Raw genomic sequence first — 25,894 nt, forward strand, 5'->3', positions numbered from 1 at the left:
TTGTAATGTAATGTTTAATAATAAAAAAAAAAACTCATTGCAGTAAAAAACTGAATTCCAGAGTAAAATACAAGGTAAAAAAATGTAAACTATTAATTACAATTATATATATACAATATAAGGTTCTATTATAAACAAGCTAGTTCAAGATTAATAGCGAGAAGTGAAGAAGTCCTGAGAACGCTTCGTTCTGCAAGACTTGATGGTGCTACGACTTGTGCCGGATCGTAGTTATGTACGATCTCCTCACGTCGAGGCAAAAGAAAATGAAGAGGGCTATTTACATCCTGAAGTTTACAGACATACTGCCGGCAAAGATGTTGGCGCCGTTCTCTCAATGAAGTGAGGCCGAGCAGCCGTAATGCTTCCTTATAGTCGAGGGAAGGGCAGATAATAAACATGGCTCTCTTCTGGACTCTCTCAATATTCTTATCTAAAAAGTCAGGAATGTTCTGCCAGACAGGGGAGGCATATTCTAAAATAGGACGCACTATTGTAACAAATACTTTGGCTAATGCTACCGGCGTGGCACCGCATTGCTTTAGTATCTTTAGGGAAAAGAGTCTTTTGTTCGCTTTTTTAACAATATAGTCTATGTGGTAGTCCCATTTTAAGTCGCTGCTGATGTAAACTCCAAGGAGTTTGTATGTTGAGGTTCGTTGGATTACGTTATTTCCAAGTATAATAGGGTTAATTACAAAATTATGGTTACTCATAAAATTGATTAACATTTCGTTGCATTTAGAAGGATTAAGTTTCATCTTGTGCTCGTTTGAAAATTCACAAATATCGTTGGCAGCAAAGTTAAGCAAGCTTACACTATTTCTAGTGATGATTTCTAAGGCTGTTGTGTCACCGACAAACTTAATTCTAAGGTTCCAAGCACGTAGGAGGCTGTTCGTCATAATAGAGAATAGGATTACTCCTACATGTAACTTGGTGCCTTGGGGGATACCTCCCTTAGGGGTCTTCCAATCAGACACAGTGTTCCCGATTCTCACAGCCTGGGTTCGATTGCTTAAGAAGGCCTTAATCCAATTCACCAAAACGGGGTGCACGTCCAATTTCTCTAATTCCTTGATGAGAACTTCGTGATCGATCATGTCGAACCCTTTAGAGAAATCCGCCTTAAATAGCCTTGCGCCGCTGTTCCCAGTGTCGACTGCTTCATACACCGCTTGAAGGAGGTAAACCAGCGCATCGGTAGTAGACCGGCCAGCGCACGCGTATTGCCGTGGGTCTATCATATTAGTAACTTGGGAAATCAGACGGGCACGGGTGAAACCCTCCATCACTTTAGCTAATGCGCAGGTGAGAGCGATTGGGCGCAGGTCTTTCTCGATTTGTTGTGGAGGGGGAAATCTTAGGAATCGGGTTTAGTATGGTGGCTTTCAGGGAGTCAGGAAAGTAGCCCTCAACTAGGGAGGAGTTATAAATGTCACGTACTACTGCGGCTAATTCTGGAGCGAACTCCTTTAGCACTCTGTTAGGAATCAAATCCGGTCCAACAGCTTTACGGGTCTTGACAGCTTGGAGGGCTTTCAGTACTTCACTCTCTGATACCAAGAACTCGGACGGAACCTCTTGGGGTGCGCAGGATGGAGGCTGTAAGGGGGTAAACTGATCCGTTAAACCAAGAAAAAAATCGTTGACCTTATTAGCGAGGGCGGGTGTATCTGGACAATTTTCACCTAAGAACTGGTAGGACCAGTCTTGTTTAATGTCCTTCCCAGTAAGCCGTTTGATATGACTCCACCAGTTCCTACTATTTAATTTGATTGGTCGAGCTCCAGCTCGGCAACCTTGGTTTGGTAGAAACGTTTCTTAGCAGATCTTATTTCCGTCTGAACCTTGTTCCGCCATAACTTGTAGGTATCAGAACTCTTGCCGTGTTTGAGAAAGGCCTCCTGGCGTTTCTTGATCAAGATCTTTAATTTCTTAGTAGCCCAGGGCCTGTCATGAGAGCAGTTAACCTTAATCGTTCTCCACGGCAGGAACCGTTCAATGGCATCCTGTAAGTCACTTGAGAACAAATCAAACGTACTTTTGCTTGCACGTAGGAGCAGCGATAACATGGGACCAGTCCTTATCCAACATCCATCTACCAAACGGCCGCCACGCACTATCCCTCATATCTCTGACTCGCACTTTCCTATTGTTCTTAGTTTGGGGGTGGGAGATAGTCGGTTTTGCGAGGATTGTAAAATGATCTGATGTGCCGATTTTGGGAAGTTGTTCAAGTTTGAATAGTTTAGGCATGTTCGTTAGGAACCAGTCTAATATTCCGGTATCTCGAGTTTTGAAGTTTACCATTTGCTTTAACCCGTTCTGGAGAGTCAGTTCCTTAGCATTCAAACCGGTCGAGGTTGGGTTAAAGTCACCAGTTACAATGACTAGGGCGTTTGGGTGTTTTCTTTCCACAGAAAGAAGGAGTTCTGTTCCAGTTTCAATAGGCGTGAAAAGCTGGAAGGAACTGTGATTGCTCCTTGCCTAGTTTCCCGCAGTTAAAACTGACGTGGATGTACTGAAAATGCTAACCAACTCCAAACGCCGTCCATAAGTCATCTTATAAGGATATCGCTTGCATGTCAAAGAATTGGCCAATCCGTAGAACAACAATATCAGAATCCACTGTTTGAATTTCAGTTTTTGTCTTCTCATTTTCAAGACCGTTAAGCCAATGAACTATTACTCTGGTATCTACCGGCTCCTTTATGAGTGCAGTCCAGCATTCGATGGGCACTACCCTTGACAATTACCAATAAATTAGAATGGAATAACTACTAGAATAGTATATTTATTTAGCTCATCGGAACCAAAGTTTATTAAGCTCGAGGTGCTGAAGTACCTTTTGTGACATATATTTATTTTGAATGCTCCCAATTCGTATGATTCTCTTCTTGTCGAAGAACTCATCTTTGTCCTTGACATCTCAAAGAAAGGCATTTTAGTTCTTTGGGACTATTGCCTGGGGACCAACTTTACCCGAACACCAAACCAATTCTTCTCGGCCCTTGCGCAGGTTATTACGCTATCTGGCAGTTAGCGATCTCGTACTTTCAACACTCTTAACAGTAAACAGTTTCCATGGGATGAAAATGACAATCAACGCGCTATCATCGAAAATTTTTCATTCAAAAATTCAGTCATCCACGTTTGTATCTGTATCCTACAATAGCCTGAGAAGGACCAACTTGTTAACGCCAAAACGAAGCCTGCCATAATCAGTTAATGAAGGGGGATAAGAATGCTTCTCGTGGGCGAAGTATTCCTAAAGATTGCCTTCACACTGCTGGCTGCTGATATACCAACGGCTGAACACACCGACTCGTCGGTTTGCGCATTGCATTTATTTGATTTGGCAGTGAACGAACTTAGTGCTTTGGCAGTGAATTTCGCTCTTTCTTCCAGTTACTGCACACTATCTGGTATTGAGGACTCCTGGCATTGCTCATCAATCGCACGTTCGAGCGAGTTGCCAAATCTGATTTACTGGCAAAGTTACTTAGCAACTTGTTGCTAAAACTCCATCTGATCTTCTTCTTTGTGGTGACTAGCATCTCGCTCTGGATCAGTTGGCTGTGGCATCTGTTGCCCATCCAACTGGGTGATGAGCCTTGTCAGTTCTTGTCTAGAATTAACCCAGCTGCTTTGTGTAATCCCCACAATTTCTAAGTGCCCTTGACTCTGGTGTTTCCCTGTTCGTGGGATTGGTCAATGAGGATCGTAGAATTAAAATTTTTTTGACGTCTTCCAGATAAACGAGAACTTTTTGACAATGACCGTTATTAAGTCCAGCAATGTTTGCATATAGGGAAAATGGACAGTGCCCCAGCAACTGTATTTGCTGTGGTCTACCGCAAAATATAAGAAGATAAGTTTTTGAAGACATTTCTTGAAGACAGAGTAAAATCTCGCCCTCTGTGGGACTGTACACTAAACGCTAAGGATATAATTTCTGTTCTCAGTATCATGTCCAAATTTCGGTATACCCATTAATCTGTCCATTTTGCTGAAATTATACATTATAGTTAACAAAACAATATGGGTGGTCCTCGTAGACCAAGCCATATTATTGAGGGATGAGTGGTGGTGTGGAAATAATAACCAATGCGGTAGTGCTTCCTCTTTCTTCGGGATATGCACGGCAGATTTATTTAAAATTTTTGTTTTTGCGTTGTTCGTTTTTATTTGGAAAAAGTTCAAAATTATCGTGCCACTTGCCCTGCTGCAGCAATTCAATAACACACAAGTTCAAGCGCAAATGTTCTTATCATGTAGTTTTTTAACATCCGCTGATGTAATGCAGGCGCATGACATTGTTAAAGTTCGCCGGCGAGCTATATTTACCACAAGGAAATATATTTTTTTTACACGATTACATTATTAGTATCTAAAATGTTTTTAAAATGGTTTATCCATAATAAAAAATGACACTAAGGCTAACTGAAGAAACCTAAAATAATACGACTTCCCGCAAAGGCACCAGGAACCTTATCAATTTTTAAAGCATTTTTTTTTTTAAAAAAAAAGCTCACGTTTTTTTTAATTTATATTTATTGATAAGTGCTGCAAAGATTTGTACTTTTCTGTCTGCATAAGAGGCAGTAACTCTTTACCCGAACTTTGTTTATCTTCCTTTACACAAAAAGTCAGAAACACTATAGTGTGACGTAACAAATGACATCACATTTGCGTTCAAGTGAAAATATTTTTTGGAGCATTAGATTTTTGGAAATGGCATGGTAAAAAGTCTTTGTATGCCAAGTTTGGTGCTTTTGTCCGGTCTGTAACGATTTCCACAAAATTTAGCACTAACCCACTAGACTAGAGTCGTATTTCCTGGTGTTTTCGTTGCGTGTTTCCGTTGCAGAACATGATGCTACGGACTTGTGCATCTTGAATAGTGTGGCCATTTGTATTAAAATGCTCTGCGACAGGATAGCCCGGCAGGTTCTTCTCTTTGCTGCGGAGGTGCTCAACGTCGCGAAGCGTTGCCATGGCGTGCGGCCAGTTTCGCCGAACAAGAGCGGCAAGAGATGCCATACACTAAGCCGGCTGTTTCGCAGGTGAAAGCATCCTTGATGACAATGTAGCATTTGGAACCCTGTAACGTGGTTCCAGGGAAGTGTTTATATGATAAAAACCTCGTGCAGAATATCAAAAAATAAACTCCTTATAAGAGCAGTGATAAATCATTTTATTATTTTACTAGCTCCGTGAGCGATCAAGATGAAACGAATCTCGTGCTCTGACTGGCTACCCGCGAGCGGTCAAGATGGAGCCATCTTGACCGCTCGGGATCGCCCGCTGTGTTCCCGCAAGCGAAAAAAGTTTTCAGTTCCGTCGTCGCTACTTCAAAAAGCTTTTCAGTCGTAAATTTGAGCTATGAAAGTATTTTCCGAAACAACACAAGTATTTTCTGTCTGTTTCTAGCGAAATGGAGTCCGATAACAAAGAAATAGGTATTGAAGTGAAATAAGGAGAACAAACAAAATAATCAACAAATGCTAACGAGTTTCGTGAATTTTATTTGCCACAACAACCACCTAATACAAAAATCGGTCCGCGATGCGTACGTGTGTGGGCTCGATAATTTTAAATTGTATTCTTCTTTTTTGTGAATTCATTTAGTACATTCAATTACCTTAAGGCTGCTATTTATTGCGGCAAATAATCTTTGCGTTTTTTTGCAAATTGCCAAATTTAGTAGCCGCAGTAATTTCTACTCGCGAAATTTACCCTGTTTTGCAGTTTAAGAAAGATCAAAAAACAAGATCAAAGAGCTCTTCGAGCCACGACTGAATATTTTGCCAAGTTTTAAAGTTTAGTTTTCATTCCTTGAAAATTTATGAGCAGCAGGTGATTCAAACATTTCTTTGATGTACATGATAACAGATAAACAGCGGAACGTCTATTACATCGATATAAGATATTTTCGCCTCACATTATTATGTTTGAGTTGTACACTCGGGTTGGCTTCTGACTGGGAAACGAGAGATCGCTATAGGTCTCGAGTTCGAATCCCAGAGGTGACAATTTTTTTTCTTTTTTCCTTTTTTTTTTCTTTTTTAACCAGTAGCACTAAAATGGTTTGTTTATTATATCGCTCCGTAGGTATGCATTGCAGATTAATTTACATATATCAGAACATATAGCCATATAGACTGATTCAAGCACAAATGTATTAAATTGTGCTGTTTTATCTGAAAAGCTCTTCCTTTTGTTCCGTCACACAAGCAGCCACGCACTCGATTTTAGCCAACGCTCTGGTTTCTAGATAAATCCATCGTTAATGAAGCTTACCTTGTGAAACCCGATTTAGTTTTCGAATATTCCTACATGTACGACGCTAGCTCGACAGATACGAAAGAGATCGATCATTATAAGCTTATCGCTTTTTGCGGCTCTCAATATTGGCTTGCGTAAGCGTAAAAGCTCCTCTTGAATTGATGTGCAACCTGCACAGACTTTCAGCCAAACGAAATGTTGGCTAGTATGACTTCGTGAGCTGCTGTAATGACGAGCAACTACTGGAACAGCTGAAATCAATACAGTACAAAAAGAAACACGCCAAAATCCAATATGGCCGATTTCTACTCCACACGCACTCATCCCCAGGCTCTGGCCTCAGGCTCTTTCGCAGAAGACCACGTGACACAAGCAAACCCACACACAATTAATTACACAAACAAGATATAAAATAAATAAAATTAAATAATTAAGTCGATTAAATAATTCTACGGCTCGAATATTACACCTTTCGGTCTAAAATTTGGCATGAAGTATCTCTGTATGACTCGTAATAACCCTACAGTTTTGTTTTGGATGCAAAATTTTTGAGTGCCGAGAAAGTAGCAATTCTGTTCAACGTGCCCATACATTGCTCTGTAAAAATTAAATAAATGCCATTAAATAATTCTACGGCTCGAATATTGCACCTTGCAGTCTTAAATTTGGCATGAAGTATCTCTGTATGACTCTTTATAACCCTACATTTTTGTTTTGGATGAAAATGTTTCGAGTGCCGAGAAATTAGCAATTGTGTTCAACGTGCCCATACATTGCTCTGTAAAAATTAAATAAATGCCATTAAATAATTCTACGGCTCGAATATTGCACCTTTCAGTCTTAAATTTGGCATGAAGTATCTCTGTTTGACTCTTAATAACCCTACATTTTTGTTTTTGATAAAAATCTTTCAAGAGTTGAGAAATTTGCGATTCTGTGATGTTCCTATACATTGCTCTGTAATTATGTAAATCATCTTTGTGATTAAATAATTCTACGGCTCGAATGTTGCACCTTTCAGTCTAAAATCTGGCATGAAGTATCTCTGTACGACTCTTAATAACCCTACATTTTTGTTTTTGATAAAAATCTTTCAAGAGTTGAGAAATTTGCGATTCTATGATATTCCTATACATTGCTCTGTAATTATGTAAATCATCTTTGTGATCATGATTAAATAATTCTACGGCTCGAATATTGCACCTTTCAGTCTAAAACCTGGCATGACGTTTCTCTGTACGACTCTTAATATCCCTACATTTTGGTTTTTGGTGTGGGTCTTTCAAGAGTCAAGAAATTAGCAATTCTGTGCAGCGTGCCCATACATTGCTCTGTAACTGCATATATTTAAATCATTCGCTACGTTTGAATATTATTGCAACATGCAGTGGAGAAATTTGGTGGAAATTATCTCTGTACGACAATCTAAAACAAAGCGTTTTTTTAGGGTTTTTCTTACTCATAACCGAGTAATTAAACATGTATTTTTTTAAAGCGCGTCGAAATATAATATTAAAATATACAAAACAAAACATTCTGTACCATACAAAGTTACGATAGCTCAGTTGGTAGAGAACACTTCTACAGAAGTTGTGTATGCCTTGGTCGTTGGTTCAAATCCAAACGGAAGCTATAATTATTCTTTTTTTTCTCATTCGTTTTTTTTAAAAGTCAGTATGCCGTTTTATTTAAAGTTTAAAGGTTGAACAAACGCAACAGTAAATTTTGATATTTCAGTATGTTGAGATCGAACGCCGGCTATTTCAGTGAGACTTCAACCGCTGATGTCAATAGAATTGGAACGCTTGTAGTGTAGAAAAAAAACACCACCGAGAAATCAAGCTATGCTAGCGAAATTTTCGTTCGTATATCTTTATCTTAATTTTGTTGGGCAAAAGTCCCACAGCGTCCAGCAAAAATTGTACACAATTTGATTCCTTTGCTTACTAGGAAGCCAGGAGCTACGTTGTTTGATATATAAGTGGTGTAGGGCCACTATCGTGCATGTTTAGAAAGTTAAAGACTATCGACTATCAAAAAATATAAGCGAAATTTCTTCAAAGTATGAGCGAAATTAAACACTTGGAAAAATAAACACACTTCTAAATTTCAAAGACATGTTTCGGACACTCCGCATCCATTATCAGTGTGAAGATGTGTCTTTCAAAATATGACATTTACACGGGCACACGTCTCAAAGAGGATATCCCCCTCTGTATTGTCTCTGTGACACTCCCCGAAGAAGTAGTACCGCTCTACTTTTCCTCTTTCATGGATGTGGCGTTCAAAGTATTTTCTAACTACATGTAATATATATATAAACGGATGATCTCGAAGAGCCAATAACAGTGAAATAATGTTAAGAATGACTTTTACGAACGGCCGAGCAAGAATTTGATTTCCTGGCAGAAATTGGAATATCGATTTTTCTTCGTTTTTTGCTCATTATTAGCTGTAAGGTAGATAAGAAACCTGATGTAGTTTGTTTCCCCTAGAGGTCTTCTAATTTTAAGAAAACAAAGAAAATCGATTTTGGTGGTCGAAGTCACAAATTTCCTAACTTTTAAACCCGAAATTAGCTATTATGAACACTACTCGCGTTCGCTTACAAAACCGCACAGAGAAATTTGGTCACTTCCTATCAACATAAAAACTCTTTTTCTTTCGCAAGAATATAATTTCAGGGCTTTAGCGCAACTCTTCCAACTGAAAAAAATGAACTGACGAGGAATGCTTTTTACGATAACAAAAATTTGAATGAAATAGTAATTTTCAACGGCAGTATTTAGCATGTGGTATAACATTAATTTTTTTCAATTCTTGCTCAAACGTGCATACAGATATTCTTATTAAACATACCTGAGAATTGGCTCGGGTTATTGGAAAGATTCTCACTTAGAGGGCATCAAACTTCGGCAAATTTTCACAGCATGACCGTAAACTGTGTAAATACTTCTAATTGCCAAACGCCACGATAATGAATGTTTTAACCCCAAATGCTCGTCTTTCCTTCTTCTTGCCGAATGTTCCATTGCAAAATTCCCTTTTCAACGAAAGAGTGAGATAAAAAAGCCAACCTGGGTCAATTAAGGTCCATTTTGATCACAAAACCTCTTCGCCATTTTGGCACAAGATTAGATTTGTGACTTACGTGACATAATACACGTGACATGAAACACGATATTGTGACGTAAGTGAGTCTGCGCAGTAAGAGCTCTGGGGTCGAGAATGTCACGGAGTTAAAATAACGCAAAACAATTCTCCAGCACCGCCAACGCAGTTTGAGGAAGCAAATTGATCGTTCTGGAGTTCTGTACACACTTTCGTCAAGAGAAAAGAACCACGATAAAGGAAAATTGCTAAGGATGAAGATGCAAAAGGAATTTCGCGCTTAACAGTTGCTTTGTTGTATTTTGGAGCCAAGAAATGTTTAGCTGTCAGTTAGGCTATTTTGATCGATATCACAACATTTTGTGGGACTACGATGCATTGGTAAATATGCTGCCTTCAACAACCCGAGCCAATTCTCAGGTATGTCTTAGATAAACATTTACATGTGTGTTTAAACGACAATTGAGAAAATTTGGAGTTATACCACATATTAAATAATTCCGTTGAAAACTACCGTTTAATTCGACTTTCTAGTATCGTGAAAAGTATTCCCCACCTTTTTAATTATTTCAGTTCGAAGAGTTTTGCTTAAGCCCTGAAATTATATTTTAGCGAATGGAAAAGAGTGTCTCTGTCGATAGAAAGCATCCAAAGTTCTCAATGTGGCTTTGTTTGTGAACGCGACGAGAGTTAACGATAGCGAATTTCGGGTTGAAAATTGTGTCACTTTGAGGCTCCGATCACGAAAACTGACTTTGGTTTTTTTCTCGAAATTAGAAGACTTCTGGGGGGAACAAAATACATCAGGTTTCTTATCTACCTAAAAGCTATTAATGAGCAAAAAAATGAAGGAATTTGATTTTTCAATTTTCTGCCAGTACAAGCGCGGTTTTTATTTAAAGTCCTTCTTAAATGTTATAACCGACCACGAAAATCGCAAAGATGATTTTCACTATCTTGTTTGTGCGGTTGCCCCTAGATAAATAAATAAATAAATAAATAAATAAATAAATAAATAAATAAATAAATAAATAAATAAATAAATAAATAAATAAATAAATAAATAAATAAATAAATAATTACACAAACAAGATATAAAATAAATAAAATTAAATAATTAAATAATTAAGTACGATTAAATAATTCTACGGCTCGAATATTACAGCTTTCAGTCTAAAATTTGGCATGAAGCATCTCTGTGTGACTCTTAATAACCCTACATTTTTGTTTTTGATGAAAATCTTTCGAGAGCCAAGAAATTAGCAATTCTGTTCAACGTGCCCATACATTGCTCTGTAATGATTAATGAAATAAGTACCATTAAATAATTCTACGGCTTGAATATTACACCTTTCAGTCTAAAATTTGGCACGAAGTATCTCTGTTTGACTCTTAATAACCCTACGTTTTGATTTTTGATAAAAATCTTTCAAGAGTTGAGAAATTTGCGATTCTGTGCAACGTGCCCATACATTGCTCTGTAATTAATGATGAAATAAGTAACATTAAATAATTCTACGGCTTAAATATTACACCTTTCAGTCTAAAATTTGGCATGAAGTATCTCTGTTTGACTCTTAATAACCCTACGTTTTGATTATTGATAAAAATCTTTCAAGAGTTGAGAAATTTGCGATTCTGTGATGTACCTATACATTGCTCTGTAATTATGTAAATCATCTCTGTGATTAAATAATTCATTTCTCGCTCGAATATTACACCTTTCATTCTACAATGTGGCATGAAGTATCTTTGTATGACTCTTAATAACCCTACATTTTTGTTTTTGGTGTGGATCTTTCAAGATTCGAGAAATAAGCAATTCTGTGCAACGTGCCCATACATTGCTCTGTAATTGCATAAATTTAAATCATTCACTACGCTTGAATATTATTGCAACATGCAGTGGAGAAATTTGGTGGAAATTATCTCTGTACGACAAACTAAAACAGAGCGATTTTTTAGTGTTTTGCTTACTCATAACCGAGTAATTAAACATGTTTTTTTTAAAGCGCGTCCAAATATAATATCAGGTAAAATATACAAAACAAAATATTCTGTACCATCCAAAGTTACGATAGCTCAGTTGGTAGAAAACACTTCTACAGAAGTTGTGTATGCCTTGGTCGTTGGTTCAAATCCAAATGGAAGCCATTATTTTTCTTTTTTTTCTTTTTTTCAAGTCAGTATGCCGTTTTATTTAAAAGTTTAAAGGCTGAACAAACGCAACAGTAATTTTTTATATTTCAGTATGTTGAGATCGAACGCCGGCTGTTTCAGTGAGACTTCAACCGCTGATGTCAATAGAATTGGAACGCTTGTAGTGTAGAAAAAAAAAACACCACCGAGAAATCAAGCTATGCGAGCGAAATGTTCGTTCGTATATCTTTATCTTAATTTTGCTGGGCAAATGTCCCAAGAATGTGCGTCCAGCAAAAATTGTAAACAATTTGATTCCTTTGCTGACTAGGAAGCTAGGAGCTACGTTGTTTGATATATAAGTGGTGTAGGGCCACTATCGTGCATGTTTAGAAAGTTAAAGACTATCGCACCTTTCAAATAAATATTAGCAAAATTTCATAAAAGTATGAGCGAAATTAAACATTTGAAAAAATAAACACACTTCTAAATTTCAAAGACATGTTCCGGACACTCCGTATCCATTATCAGTTTGAAGATGTTTCTTTCAAAATTTAACATTTACACGGGCACACGTCTCAAAGAGGATATCCCGCTCCGTATTGTCTCCGTGACACTCCCCGAATAAGTAGTACCGCTCTACTTTTCCTCTTTCATGGATGTGGCGTTCATGGTATTTTCTAACTACATGTAAACAGATGATCTCGGAGATTCAATAACAGTGAAATAATGTTAAATGTTATAACCGACCACGAAAATCACAAAAAAATGATTGTCACTATCTTGTTTGTGCGGTTGCCCCTAGATAAATAAATAAATAAATAAATAAATAAATAAATAAATAAATAAATAAATAAATAAATAAATAAATAAATAAATAAATAAATAAATAAATCCCTCAGTCGATGCCAATGTGGGGGCAGCTCCCACAAAAATTAAAGCGCAAAGCGACTTGAAGACATGTTATCGGTTATTTTCGGCGGAAAAGGGAAAGAAATCAGTGACATACCTGAAGAAAAAAGACTTCGGCAAACTAGCCGTTTGTGTAAAATCTTCAAAATGGAAGAAAGCGGACGGTACGGCGAACCAGGCACTGAAAGCTTTTAAAACATCTTTTCACCGAAGCCTCTAATGCTCACGTCGAATAAGGTCGGGTCGAACATTTATATCAACGATGTAAGAAAGTTCAAGCTTTTCCCGTGAAGTGGTAAATCCCAAACGCTTTCAACAATCACAATTTCAATATTCAGCTCGTGTCAGGACAGGTTTGCACCACAAAAGCGCCAGAAGCGAGCAAGTACTCTGCAAAACGGCTAATAATCAAACGCTGGCGGCCAGATGGAATGGACATTCTTGTTTTAAGGCTTCAAACTCAACGTTGATTCGCAATTTTAGCCATTTCAATATCCTTTTGACGGTTAAAAATAGTTGAATTTCGCTGTTGTCGCGTCGTTTTACTTCAACTTGATTCATTCAACAGTCGATCACTTGTTAAACTTTTAAACCAATGAAACGATTTTAGCGTGCGCCATTGATTGTGCATGCAACTGGCTTCCTTTTCAGTACTCGAAAAAAGTCAAATAATAAATCATTTATTGACCAAGCTTGTTCGGTCAAGATGGCAGGATATTGGCCTCGTTCTTTTTTTGCGTGTTTATGGACCTCGACTTCGTCTCGGTCCATAAACACGCAAGATAAGAACTTGGCCAATACCCTGCCATCTTGACCTCACGCTTGGTCAATAACCCATATATATTAGCAACACCGTTCACACTGAAACATAGTAATTTCATGATATAACACAAGTGATAACTAGTCGTGATATAGTGATAATTAGCAATGCTGTACCTGTTTCGAAATATGTAATTAAATGTTCTTAGTTGTTCTTGTTCTTTTATTTTTATTTATTTTTATTTTTATTTTTATACTAAGGTGGGACTGCCGGAAAGCACGGTAGAATGCATTCAGACGGCCAAATGTGTATAAAACATGCTATAAATTCCCACACTATTGCGACGATGGCAATGATTGTTTCAGCAAGCGTTCATTCAAACTATACAATGCATTTGTCAATTTTTTTTTTTTGACAAATGGAGAATACTTATAGTGCGTTCAAAGCAGATTCAGTACCTTTTAAATGTTCTTAGCGTGTTCATAATCTTTTGGTCTTTCAGTCTATCGTTTCGTTGTAACAGAAACGTTTCCTTGTAAAAGCACTTTTCCCTACTTGTTACATAATTTCTTACTTTAGATAATGTAAAGTTAGATCATGTAAACTTAAATAATACCCAGCTTACTAGATACCTTCAGGAGCCCCATATACTTTTGCATACGACCCAAAGGATGACTGTATGGCAGGTCTCTTAATCCAAGTTGATGGAATTCCATCAACCTTTCCTCGAGTGCTTCTATTAAGAAACCTTTGCTGCCCTTTCCTCGTCGGTCATTCTCATCTACGAATTACAAAATTTTCAATAAGGGAATAAATGTTACGCCAGAAAATAACTCTGATTTTAGTTTGAGTCAGGTGCGGTTATAAAGTTGATTTTTATAACAACCAAAGTCAATTGTGCCTTTTATATAAAAACCAGCGTCAAGTTCGTAGAAAAATTCGCACGCTAAACTCCACTAAGATATAAAAGCCAGCTGCCCTACAATGTTGGTCCCACCGCTTAACTCTAGATCTGGCCTCTGTAGCATGAACTGAGGGATAAAGAGTATACCTTCTTTCCCTGCATAGTCCGGGAGCTAGGAGCACAGAAATGATTTTTTGCACTTCAAGAGTACTGAAAAGATTTGACAACGGATTTCAATAGATTAAAACCTCCACTTTCACGCTAGGTAGTTTGTGGTTTCAAATTGTGGTATACGTTTTGAGTTATAGCTATGTTTTTGTCAGTCAGTACAGGTCAAAAAAGGTCTCACATGAGAACGAGGCTGAAAATGCCACTCAATTTATTCATAGAAACTTAATCAATAAGAAAATACATGTTATCCAGACAACTGATAGGACTCTATGAAAGTCGATTTTATGGAAAGCATCACGGCTTGCAAAGAAATCACATGATATTTGTCCTTGTTTAGTGTGACGTGTCACTGCATTCTACTTTTCTGTTACATAGGAACAGAAACTTTTCGCTCACGTTCACCTGCAAACCATTTGCTCTTTCAATTTGCTCTTTCCACACTTAAGAAAGGCAATATTTTTAAAATTCATCACTTGCTGACGTTAAAAATTTGGTAAAATCCGTTAAAATGACGCCTTTTAACTGAAGCCTCGCTTTGGTGTTAAAAGGAAAACGAACAGTGACAATAAACTTGGTTAGGAAAAACAATATTTGATAAAATTTTCCCCAACAGAAAATACCCAAAACAGGTGTTGTTGATCGGCTACAGTAGAAAATAAATTTAGAGATTGCAATTGGTGCTTAAAAATATTCTAAGATTTTATTATAACTTGTTCTCCGTTTCATTCGTTGATGACATCAAGAATGTTACAAATTCCAAGAAAGAAGTAGTCACATTTTGTTCTTTCAAATGTCTCTACTCAAGAGCGCGTTTGAACTGCATAAGTCGTTTTTAGCGGAGCTCCTAAGCGTAGCACCATAACCATGAAAGAAGGAACACTATCGAAATGAGTTGTCATGGTCAACATGGATAGCGGCATGGTTTGCGGGCGCGTACGTACGTACGGAGTCGCGCAACATGGCGGCCATATAGTTTGATGGTAGATGGAGTGAAGCGTATAAAGGCGGCCGTATAAAGGCGGCCTTTAAAATTTAAAGAGGTTTGAAAAGAAAAACAAGAAGCAATGAAACAAAATGTGGCTGAAAATTACGTGTAGAAAGTAATCGACCGCCAAAAAAGTGGACATTGAGAGCCATAATCGATCGATGACTTTCGTGTCTATCTGTAAAGCCAGCATCGTACACGAAGGAGCATTCGAAAGCTAAATCGGGTTGATATGATAAACAAACCATTTTATTGCTACGGGGTAAAAAGAAAAGTAAAAAAAAAGAAAAAAAAAAAACTTGACCCTCTTGGATTTGAACTCACGACCTTCAGATCCGCAGACTGGCACCTTACCGATTGAGCTTCTCCGACAGACTCTACGATTCACGTTGAATATATCCTATATTAATGTAATAGATATTGTGGAGTCTACTAAACTGCTGCGAAACTATAACAGGATCGCGAAACTATTTTCTTTTGCTAGAAAGCAGATAAATTACTGTACTCTAAAGTAATTTTTCGTGCCATGAGTAATGACTTTGCCCCGCTTTAAGATTATTATTTTTGTCGTACTGCTGACATTCTGTTTAACCGTGAGTTATTTAAATTTGTCTTGCACCTATAAACCGCCATAAACGCTTATTCACTAGAATGAAAACATTGTAAGCTCCAGTGAAAATTAAATAAATGGGGAGCTCCGCTTTTAGGCGTGCCTAAATCTATATGTTAAAGGTTTGTTATTCATTTCGTGTTGTTTTCACAGTGGTGCCCGAGATTGCACGGGCTTGGCAACAAATTTGCGATGCAGCTGCTTTTAAACTTCCGTGCACAAACATACATTTCCTTGAAGGTAGCTTTCAAGAAACAACAAAAAAATGATATTCAAGACTGTTACGTTCATTACGAATCTTGCCTGCTTTATTTCCTTAGCCTTCGTACGTTTAAAACTGAAAGATGTATAAGCGACGTAGCCTTTAAATTTTTCTGAATCTTTGAGAAGAAGGTCTACTTTATGATACAAAAATGTTTATTATAGCAATTTTCCCCCGTGAATGTTTTGATGTAAGAGCGTTTGCCTGGGACCGTGTTTAGTGACGTGTAGGTCTCAGTTTCAGCTTTTTGACATAATACTTCGTTTCAATCACGACGTTCCTGGCTACTTTTTAGGCACAGATACAGTAGGCACCGATACAGTAGGCAGTAATACAGTGAGTAGACTGTACCCAGCCATTATCATTCTGGGATGAATGTTACATTATTTTCTGACTTCGTGTCTGAAATAGTGACATATATGATGCCGAGTGTTGAGGATGTGTAAAAAATGATATAATGCTGTCACCCGTCGTCGAAAACCAACGAAAAACATCAAGAACAAAAAAAAAAACAATGCAAAAGTTGACAAGATATTTCAGAATAAGTCAAAAAAAATTATTTTGCAGAAAGTGACTGTCAGTTGTGGCTTTCGGCTCTTCATTGGGCTGCCCAAAACACACTCTTATCTTGTAAAACAAAATGAGGGCTACCTGACCAAAGGAAAATAATTTTAATGTGTCTTTCTAAATCACGAACCTAAGTGGAAGATTGAATGACGTTTGTTGAAGAGACTTGCTATTCTGTTTCTTTTGACACAACATGACTCATCCATAGTACAAGTTAGTCAGCTTTGCTTGGGAAGAGATTCAGACAGAAGCTCCCCTCCAGCAAAGTCCGTTCTCGGGTCTACCCCGCTGCTTTCTCCAATCATCCTAAGGTCTCTTGATAAGCCTGTGTTAATACGTATGAGTTTCCAAGTATTTTGCTTTCCATTATGAACATCAAAGTTTGTAGAATCGCATCCCAGGAGTGAGAAAGCATGAATAGCTTTTCACAACTGTTTACCAAACATCGATGAAACAATTTTGCGTACTTGAGTGTATTTTGTTTGAACTTTAAACACCGTCCGGAACCACAGCTCTTGGCAGCCAATTTCCTTGCATAATGAGTACCAGTACATCACTCATTCAGTATCTGGCGATTGAATGAAAGCTCTCGCATCATCTTTGGCAACATGTTTGGCGTGTGATGGAACCCTTGTGACGCCTTCTCGTTGTTTGAATCTATTAGTCTCATTAATTTTGGGATTTCTCTTTTTCCGAGAAACTGCAAAATTTTTATTTTTACACTCAGTAGCAATGAAAAGGTTCTTGTTTTTTTATGTATTTTAAGAATCGGATTGGGAGGACACGAGATTAGTCCTGTTTTTCGGTTTTAAAATATATATACAGTAAAAACTCGCGGGTAAGAACCCTAAAGTTAAAAACCTGTTAGGCTAAAATTTGGAAATTAGACCCCGATTGTATAAGAATCTATTTGGCCTCAAATTTGGAAACAAGTTGTTATTTTCTTAAACTGATTAAAAATGTTTTTTGGGAAGTTTTTACAAAGCACAACTGTGCGTATATATAATGCCATATTCTAAATGGCTAGTGCTTTTTACATAAGCACTTATGTGGTATGCAAATTTTACACAAGGAATAGGCCGAATATCACTAAAAGTTCTATAAGCATTATAGTACATTTTCTTTAGAAAATAAGAACTTATTAAGAACCTGAATAGCCTAAAATAATTTGTGTTACTACCATTTATACAAGAACCCGTTTCGGCTAACCTGGGAAAAAGTAGGCTCTTACTAGCAGGTATTTCCCTGTATTTAACTCAAGGAAGTGATGTTTGCGGGCCATTATAATATGGATTTCAATGTCTTTTCCTCTCTTCTCCATCTTTTCCGGATGGATATTGGCCAATAACGATCAAAGACAATGTTCTCCCCGCACTATTTTACTTCTTTAAGTGAGAGGTAACACTATCATGAAGTGCTTTGAGGCAAGCGTACCAAATATTAATACTTCGGACGATTGGGGGCTTTAAGTAAGCCATACGCCAACCAAGTAAAGAGGCTAGTTTTTTGGTCATATTGGAAAGATTTGTTATACCTTCCTCTAGCCCACCACCCTTTCCCTTCTCAAAAATGTCTTCTTAAGACGAAAGGGAAGTGTCAAATTGTGCGATCATTGCATTCTGGCCCCGAGAAAACCTACACAAGGTCTCCATTACACACCAAACATGATTCGAAAGATGCTGCGAGAGCTGCAATCTTGCGAGACTTTGCGGTACTTTAAACACTTATGTGCTGCCCAGTTTGAAGCTCGATTCGTGAGAAAACAACAAGTTTTGGTCCCTGAGAAAAGCTCAAAAAAGATGCCATGGCTCTTTCAGTTGAATTCTGTGAGGCGACTTGAATTGCAAATGAAGGCGCTGACTGGTCAGCACAGACGTGTTTCATTACTTCTGTATTTAAGTGGAAAAGTTGCCATAAGACTTGTGGATTGTAGTTTCCTCCTTTTTAGGCATTTCCTAGTGCTTTGAAATCTCTTGCTGTAACTGGAAACCGAAATGCCCAAACAGTTTTACGCAGAATCAAAAACTAAGATAGTTTAGGGCGGTTAGAGAAAGCGGCAGAGGTAGACGAGAGAACAGCAAACAAACCAAAGCTTTGATCTATAGAATGTAATTCATTTCGAGAGAGAGCTGTTTGTACGTAATGCGAATGGGCTGTGCTATGTCATTTACTGTAAAAAAAAAGAACATTACAGTATGTCTTTGAAGCTAAAGTCATTCAGACTTACGTTTGAATATATAACCTACAGCTGCTAATGAAAGACCTTGGCATAACCTGTTGGGCATGGATAGAAAAAGTAATACAAAATGCTGCACTGTACGGGGGACCACAAGTGTCGAAACAGTAATAGAATGACTGTTTCATTAAACGACTGTTTGTGACCTGGTATTTATGATATTCTAGGTGTCATCACGACCGTTTATAACTTTTTAAATACGAGACAAGTTTTAACAATATGTAAGGTGGAAACTTTCGAAATCTTCTTCTTTAAAATGGGTATGATAGGTCTTGTCAGAACTGACATAGTTTAACGTCATATTTACTTTCTACGCTACAATTGACAGCACCTGCATGTATTTTAAATATGTTCTTGTGGGCAAATTTCATTAAACATTGCTTCTTTCTTTACCAAGTTAAATATTATTTTTTCTTTTTCCATTAACATGAAAGCGAGGCTTTAGAAAAAATGCGCTACTTTAACGCCTTTAAATTGGTCAAGATTTTTATTTCAGCAAGTGATGAATTTTAAAAATATTGCCTTTCTTAAGTGTGGAAAGAGCAAATTGAAAGAACAAATGGTTTGTAGGTGAACGTGAGCGAAACGTTTCTGTTCCTATGAAACAGCGAATGAGGATGCTGTGACACGTCACACAAAACGAGGACAAATATCATGTGATTTCTTTGCAAGCCTTGATGCTTTCCATAAAATCGACTTTCATAGAGTCCTATCAGTTGTCTGGATAACATGTATTTTCTTATTGAATAAGTTTCTATGAATAAATTGAGTGGCAATTTCAGCCTAGTTTTCATGTGAGACCTTTTTTGACCTGTACCAACTGACAAAAACATAGCTATAACTCAAAACGTATACCACAATTTGAAACCACAAACTACCTAGCTCGAAAGAGGAGGTTTTAATCTATTGAAATCCGTTGTCAAACCTTTTCAGTACTCTTGAAGTGCAAATCATCATTTCTGTGCTCCTAGCTCCCGGACTAGGATAGGATACCTGTCTTTCGCAGGTTACCCCCGCCTCCACACCCTTACCCCCACCCCCTCCCATCCTTCCTGCATTTGTTCCGGTAATGCACAGATATACTCCTGGGCGGGCCAGGAACTGCAAGACTAGCATTTCTTACCCAAGAACACAGTAAAAGGCCATACAACGACCTTGCGACTGATGAATGGATTATTCTGGAAACGTCTCCGTTTGAATTAAGAACATAAGCACTATTTGAAAACTTTATTTATAATGACTGCGATCCAAAGTGCTGTACAGAAACGCGTACAAATTATTTATTTTTAAATACACAACGATGCCGCCCGTCGAGCCCGGACCGCTTGATCTGGAAACCAACGCAAAAACCATTAGGTCATCGCGCCTTCGATGAAAGATAAACTGAATGAATCTAAAAATAGGCTGAGTCTCACCAGAATTATGAGAACCACTGTAATATCACCTGTTTTTGAGTTATAAGAACTTTAAGCTAGAGTTGAGGTTATTCCGTTGCTACGGTATCTTGCTTTTTTTCAATAAAATGACCATTGGGTATTCGTCTAATTCCATTATTGCAGCATCAACTGATGAAGAGTGGTAGTATTGAGCCATCAAAGTATAAGAGAGACAAATTGAGGGAATCTAAATTGCGGATGGAGTTTAATTAGAAATGACAAGAGCCATTTTTAATCAGTTTCTTACAATATAATCTCTCTTTCATCCACACACCACTAATATATGCATGAAGAGTCAATTTCTGTTTTCACTGACGAAAATGTGCAGGAGCAAAGTAACAGACGCAAGATACTCACCTGGAGTAGCTGACCCCCCTTGTCTAGGTTCCAATTCAATTTCCTCGGCGGCGCCTTTTTATAAGTAAATAAAAAACAAATAAATGAATTAATAAAAAAAAGATTAGAGAGGAAGGTCACAATTCAATAAGAAAGAAAGGAATTACCCTGCTTGGTTTTGAGTTGTAAACACTTTAAAAAGCTGAAAAGGGAGTTTCTAACAGGTTTTAGTAGAAACTCAGCTGTGTTCTGTTGGAAATCCGCGAATCTGATTGGATCTCCCACTGTTTTCTATTCGCCGATAGAAAACAGACGCGCGCGAGAGTAGCTCTTTAAGCGGTTAATTTTCTTGATTTTTGTCTTCAAAGTGCACAATAATGTAGGTTTTGGACTGCAATCCTATCGAGTTTCTACTAAAACAATTAGACTACTCGCCCTCGTTTTCTATGAGCGATAGTCAACTCGGCTACTATTTGCTCATAGAAAATTCGGGCTCGTAGTCTAATTGTTAAATATATACTGTCGCTATGGTAACTTCTTATGACAGGAAAATGACGATATCTTGTTCACCAATGATTGACATTCGTTTGATATCATTAGTGTACGATCAGCTGAAGAGGAGTGGTAATATTGGTAGTATCAATGTATCAGAGCTCGTTACCACGTTTTTGCCAGTGAAATCGTCACATGAAAACATTGTCTCGGGAGATTAATCATTGGCGAAAATAAGTTAAGCTTGAAGTTTGTGAAACTTCGACAAAAGAAATGTTTCAGTCTATGTTTTATTTTTTGTTTATTTTTACAAATTCCTTCTCCTTATCAGTTGCTGAGAGTTAAAACTGAGGGATTAAGGGTATATCGCAAGCTACCCGTTCTTTAAAACCAACCCCCCCCCCCCCCAACCCCACCCACTCTCACAAGGCATTTGTTCCGGTAACATTTCTAGGTTGACACAGAAACTATAACACTAATGTGTCTAATGTTTCAGTTGCGCAAGAACTGAACACAACGACCCCGCCCACCGAACCGGATCGCTCGATCTGGAACCCAACGTAATAGCCGTTAGGCCATCGCACCTCCCACAAGAGACAAATTGAGAGAATCTTTATACACCGGGACGTGTAATCAGAACCCGGGGGTGCTCCCTAGAATGGCCTATACAGGAAGGCTCCGTCCGAAAGGGGTACCTTTTTCAGGCTTCAGATATATAAAAGGGTAGAGATTTCACAAGTTTAGGTATACGAAATGGTATGGAAATCTGTCATTTAGGTTTTTAAAAGGGCCTTTAATTAAAATATTTCGAACAGATGCAATTTATGGCAGTATTATTTAAATTTATTAAGTGCTACATGAAAATAACGAGAAAACGTCGTGTTCTGAGTCTATGCCATGTCTTTTAGGTATATGAAAGGGATACCTTTTTTCAGTAAAAGGTATACGAAAGGGGTACAATTTCTGTCAAAATGGTATAAAAAAGGGTAAGGGGTTAGAGTTCGGGGCGGAGCCTCCCCGTTTTTGAGTACCCCCCCCCCCCCCGGGGGGAATCAGAAGTTTTGAGAGCATCTTTTAATCAGTCTCCTACAATAATCTCACAAGCTCATCTACACGACACAAATATATGCATAGAAACACAAGTTTAGTTAACGATAAACGACTCACCTGGAGTAGCTGACTCATCTAAAAGACTCCCACGTTGCTCTTCCAAGCTTACGCCTTTATTTTCAAATGTAACAAAAATAAATTACAAAGTATACAAACAACTCAATAAATAAGTAAATAAAAGATAAGAGAGAGAGGTCACGATTCATTAATGAAAAGAACTCAATGTACTAAGCTTTGAGTTAGACTTAAATTAGAGCTAAAGTTAAGGACCTTTCTAACAGGTTGTACTGTTGCTATCACGAAAATGACCATTGGGCATTCGATGAATGCCATTATTGTAGCATAAACTAATAAAGAGTGATAGTATTGAGCCAACGAAATATAAGAGCTTTAAGTGTTGTTATCTCGTTTTTTGCCAGTGTGATGTGTGAGGTTTGTTTGTTTGCTTTTACAAATTTCATATTCGCGATTCTAATTATATGATTGATAAGTCACTTACCCAGCTCCAAAGGCCTTTCGCGTTTTGGACGCTTACTCTTTCTACAACAACTCATCCTACGATACCAATAAGATATTCTAAGATTAATTTACAACATTGAACGCAAGTCTCCCATTTCAAGAAAGACCTACTGTTGTATTGCTCATTTTACCTTAGGTGCTTGAAGGACAGTTCATTGTTTACACACACGACTGCGATGGACCAAGCGATGGACATTTCATTATTCGTTTAGAAGCCATGCAAAACACAAGTAGGACTAAAGTTCAGCCAACACAAGTGTTGATTTCGCAACGCTTGTTGCTCCAACAGACACTTGTAGGAGCTTACTGTTCAAAGCTTGCTGGACAGTTATATTTTAGTTTCAATCATCTCCAGTTTGGGTTTTAGCTTGTACAGTATTCGGACATTTATCTCGCCTTGTGGGCAAGTCTAGCCTGTATCTATTTATACGTTTCGCAGTGCCACTTTAATGATACTAATTTGAAACAAAATTAAACTTACCTGTATAATCTCCGCTGTAACGCACTGGATAATCAATGAATTGCGTATTTTCTAAGTAAAGAAAAATCGAACCTTTTACATTTTATTTTTTTTTTTTTGCTTGATTCTCAATTCAACAATCGGTGCGTCATTGCGCATATTTAATTAAATCCTTAACTTTCTAGCAAAATAAATCAGCTTGCAGCAGAGCGGAAGTTTTGGCTCATTAGTTGTTAAAAATGTTGCTGTTTGGTTCTATTTTATTATTTTCTGAAGAGTAACACTTAGTTTACTTCATAAATAGCAAAATGTGGAAAACATTTTAATTCAAACACGAGCGATAAAAATAAACAACGCTTCGACTTTTTATGCAGTATGTCATATGTTCTTCTTTCATCTTATATTTATGCGCATATTTGTAGATCTACGTGTAACTATGCACGAACTGACCTTCGCACACTTCGCGGTTCAAATTGACAATTGATGACGTATTGAAAATGTCCAAACGTTGTTTGTTTGTTCTCAGCCAGGCGCTTATTTTTGTATTGAGATAGCAGAATACAAATAAAAGAAATCAATCAGTCCGATAATCCCGTAAATATTGGGTATTACATCTACTGGAGAATTTTTTTTTCCTCTTCTTATGCCGTACGTTATATTGTTCATGCCATTGTAAATAGACTAAAAGTTCTTTCTTCATCTTAAATTTATGCGTATATTTGAATATCTACGTGTATATATGCACGAATTGACCTTCGGAGTTTAACTTAGGTATTGAAGATGTCGAAACGTTGTTTATTATTATCGCTTGTCTTCCATTCGAAAGAGCAAAATACAAATTAAAGAAATCGATCAGGCCGGGTTGTCCGAAGTCCTTAATAATTGCGTGCTCAAAGGAATAGGCATCAATTTTATGCGTGTTGATTCTCCGTCATTGGTTGCAGTTTCAGCGAAGATGATTTCATGTTAAATGTTATTTTAGCAGAGAGAGGACGCAATCTAACATCCCGTTAATATGGGGCACTGAATCTACTGAAAAAGTTTTTTTCCGAAAATAATCCCAACGGAATTTTTTTGGGGAAAAATACAAGCCTTGGGCTTGTTATTGGTGTAGTATCGAGCTATCACTAGCGAATTTGCACGTGGTTTCTAGCCAATCACCTTAGGGCTATGCTTTGCCTAAGATGAAAGTTAATGGCTGATGATCTGTATAACCAGAGTTAGAGAGCAGAAACAGGCCTCTTCGCTGGTGCCGAGTGGCTGAGCCTTCCTCTTGGATCGTTTCTCCTTAGCTTGCCGCATCAGTTCGGTTTCAAACTGCGTGAGCCCCCTTTGCACTCCGCGCTTCCGAGCATCCCTGTCTGCTGCGACTGCCTCCCAGGTGGGTTTAGTTAGCTAGTACTTGTCAGCTTTCCCTTCTTCAAGTTTGTGCGGACATGTTTCTCGTTGCGCGCTCCGTTTACGTTTCGCACCTTGACATGTGGTTAAGTCTAGCCTGTGTTTATACGTTTCACAGTTTCACGTTTATGATGCTAATTTAAAAGAAATTTGAACTCACCTTTCTTCTCCGTTTTAACGCACTGGAGGTTCGATGAAATGCGTACTGACTTACGCACGTATTGGACTCTTATTTCAGCTATTTACTTGATTGACAGTTCAACAATAATATGCGCGTCATGCATATTTAATGCCTTTAACTTTTCAGCAAAACAAATTAGCTTACATTGGAGCAGAAAATTTGGCAAACTATCACCGTTTGGTTCTATTTTATTACGTTTTTTAGAGTATCAAAAACACTTTACTAGTTTATTCCACCTAAAGGAAGTCACGTGGAAAACATTTCAACAGAAACAAAAGCGATGAAAAAATACAAGGCTTTGACGTCTTCAGTAAATAGTATGTCATTTTTCTTGTCATTTTAATTCATACTCCTTTTTTCATCGTTTTTGTGCATAATTGTAGATCGACGTGCTTGTAGGAACGCATTGACCTTCGCATTTTAACTTGAGATTGTTTGCGGTCAGGCTTACAAGTCGTTCGTGACAGTCCTTATGGCTGACCGGTGAAAATGTTCAAGTGTTTTAAATTTCGTTCTTGTTTCATGTCCTCGTGCGGGAAACGTTGTCGAAAATTAAAAAAATCGCTTCAAACTTTTAAAGGGAGCTATGCGCCTTATACAAGCACCATTTATGTTTACTTCAGTTATATTTGTCCACAGGCTTACCATCCTCCGTTTGTGAGGTCACGACATACCCATATGAATATAACGACTGCAATGGTTTTAAGTTTAATTTGGCGTATCTCGTGTTTGCTCGCACGGAAGGGCTAGCGTGCCCCCGAAAACGGGCAAGTTGATTGAAGAGAAGGGCATATATGCAGTTGAGTTACAAAGTTAATTTCACTTCATGTAACAGAGTAATGTATAAATGTGGGAGACTATTCTATTCTATTTTAATAGGAAAATTCACAGCATCTTCGACGTCACAAACAGCGCGAATGCACGCAAAATTGTGTGGGTTCTCGCGTGGATATACCCGGAATTGCGTGATCAGTGTCACGTGGGTCGCAAAATCATTCGAGCAGTCTGCACGAA

At 37.8% G+C, this 25,894-nt stretch overlaps 2 protein-coding genes across 4 annotated transcripts in view; both read right to left on the reverse strand.

The window, feature by feature from the left end:
• Positions 1–24,936, reverse strand: part of LOC144636698 (uncharacterized) — a 105,226-nt gene extending 80,290 nt beyond the window's left edge. For all 3 annotated transcript variants that reach the window (XM_078495884.1, XM_078495885.1, XM_078495886.1), the window contains exons 1-6: positions 24,860–24,936; positions 23,323–23,373; positions 22,822–22,877; positions 22,380–22,433; positions 20,742–20,795; positions 13,846–13,994 (exon numbers count right to left, since the gene is read on the reverse strand). In XM_078495884.1, the coding sequence (XP_078352010.1) occupies positions 13,846–13,994; positions 20,742–20,795; positions 22,380–22,433; positions 22,822–22,876 (312 nt within the window). In that variant the 5' untranslated portion in view covers position 22,877; positions 23,323–23,373; positions 24,860–24,936. The remainder of the gene's footprint in view (positions 1–13,845; positions 13,995–20,741; positions 20,796–22,379; positions 22,434–22,821; positions 22,878–23,322; positions 23,374–24,859) is intronic.
• LOC144636696 (uncharacterized) overlaps positions 1–25,894 on the reverse strand; it is a 366,639-nt gene that overhangs the window by 111,493 nt on the left and 229,252 nt on the right. The gene's annotated exons all lie outside the window — the stretch shown is intronic.

The sequence above is a fragment of the Oculina patagonica genome, chromosome 13 (genome assembly GCF_052425735.1).
Source record: "Oculina patagonica isolate OP01 chromosome 13, crgOcupat, whole genome shotgun sequence".
Taxonomy (NCBI): domain Eukaryota; kingdom Metazoa; phylum Cnidaria; class Anthozoa; order Scleractinia; family Oculinidae; genus Oculina; species Oculina patagonica.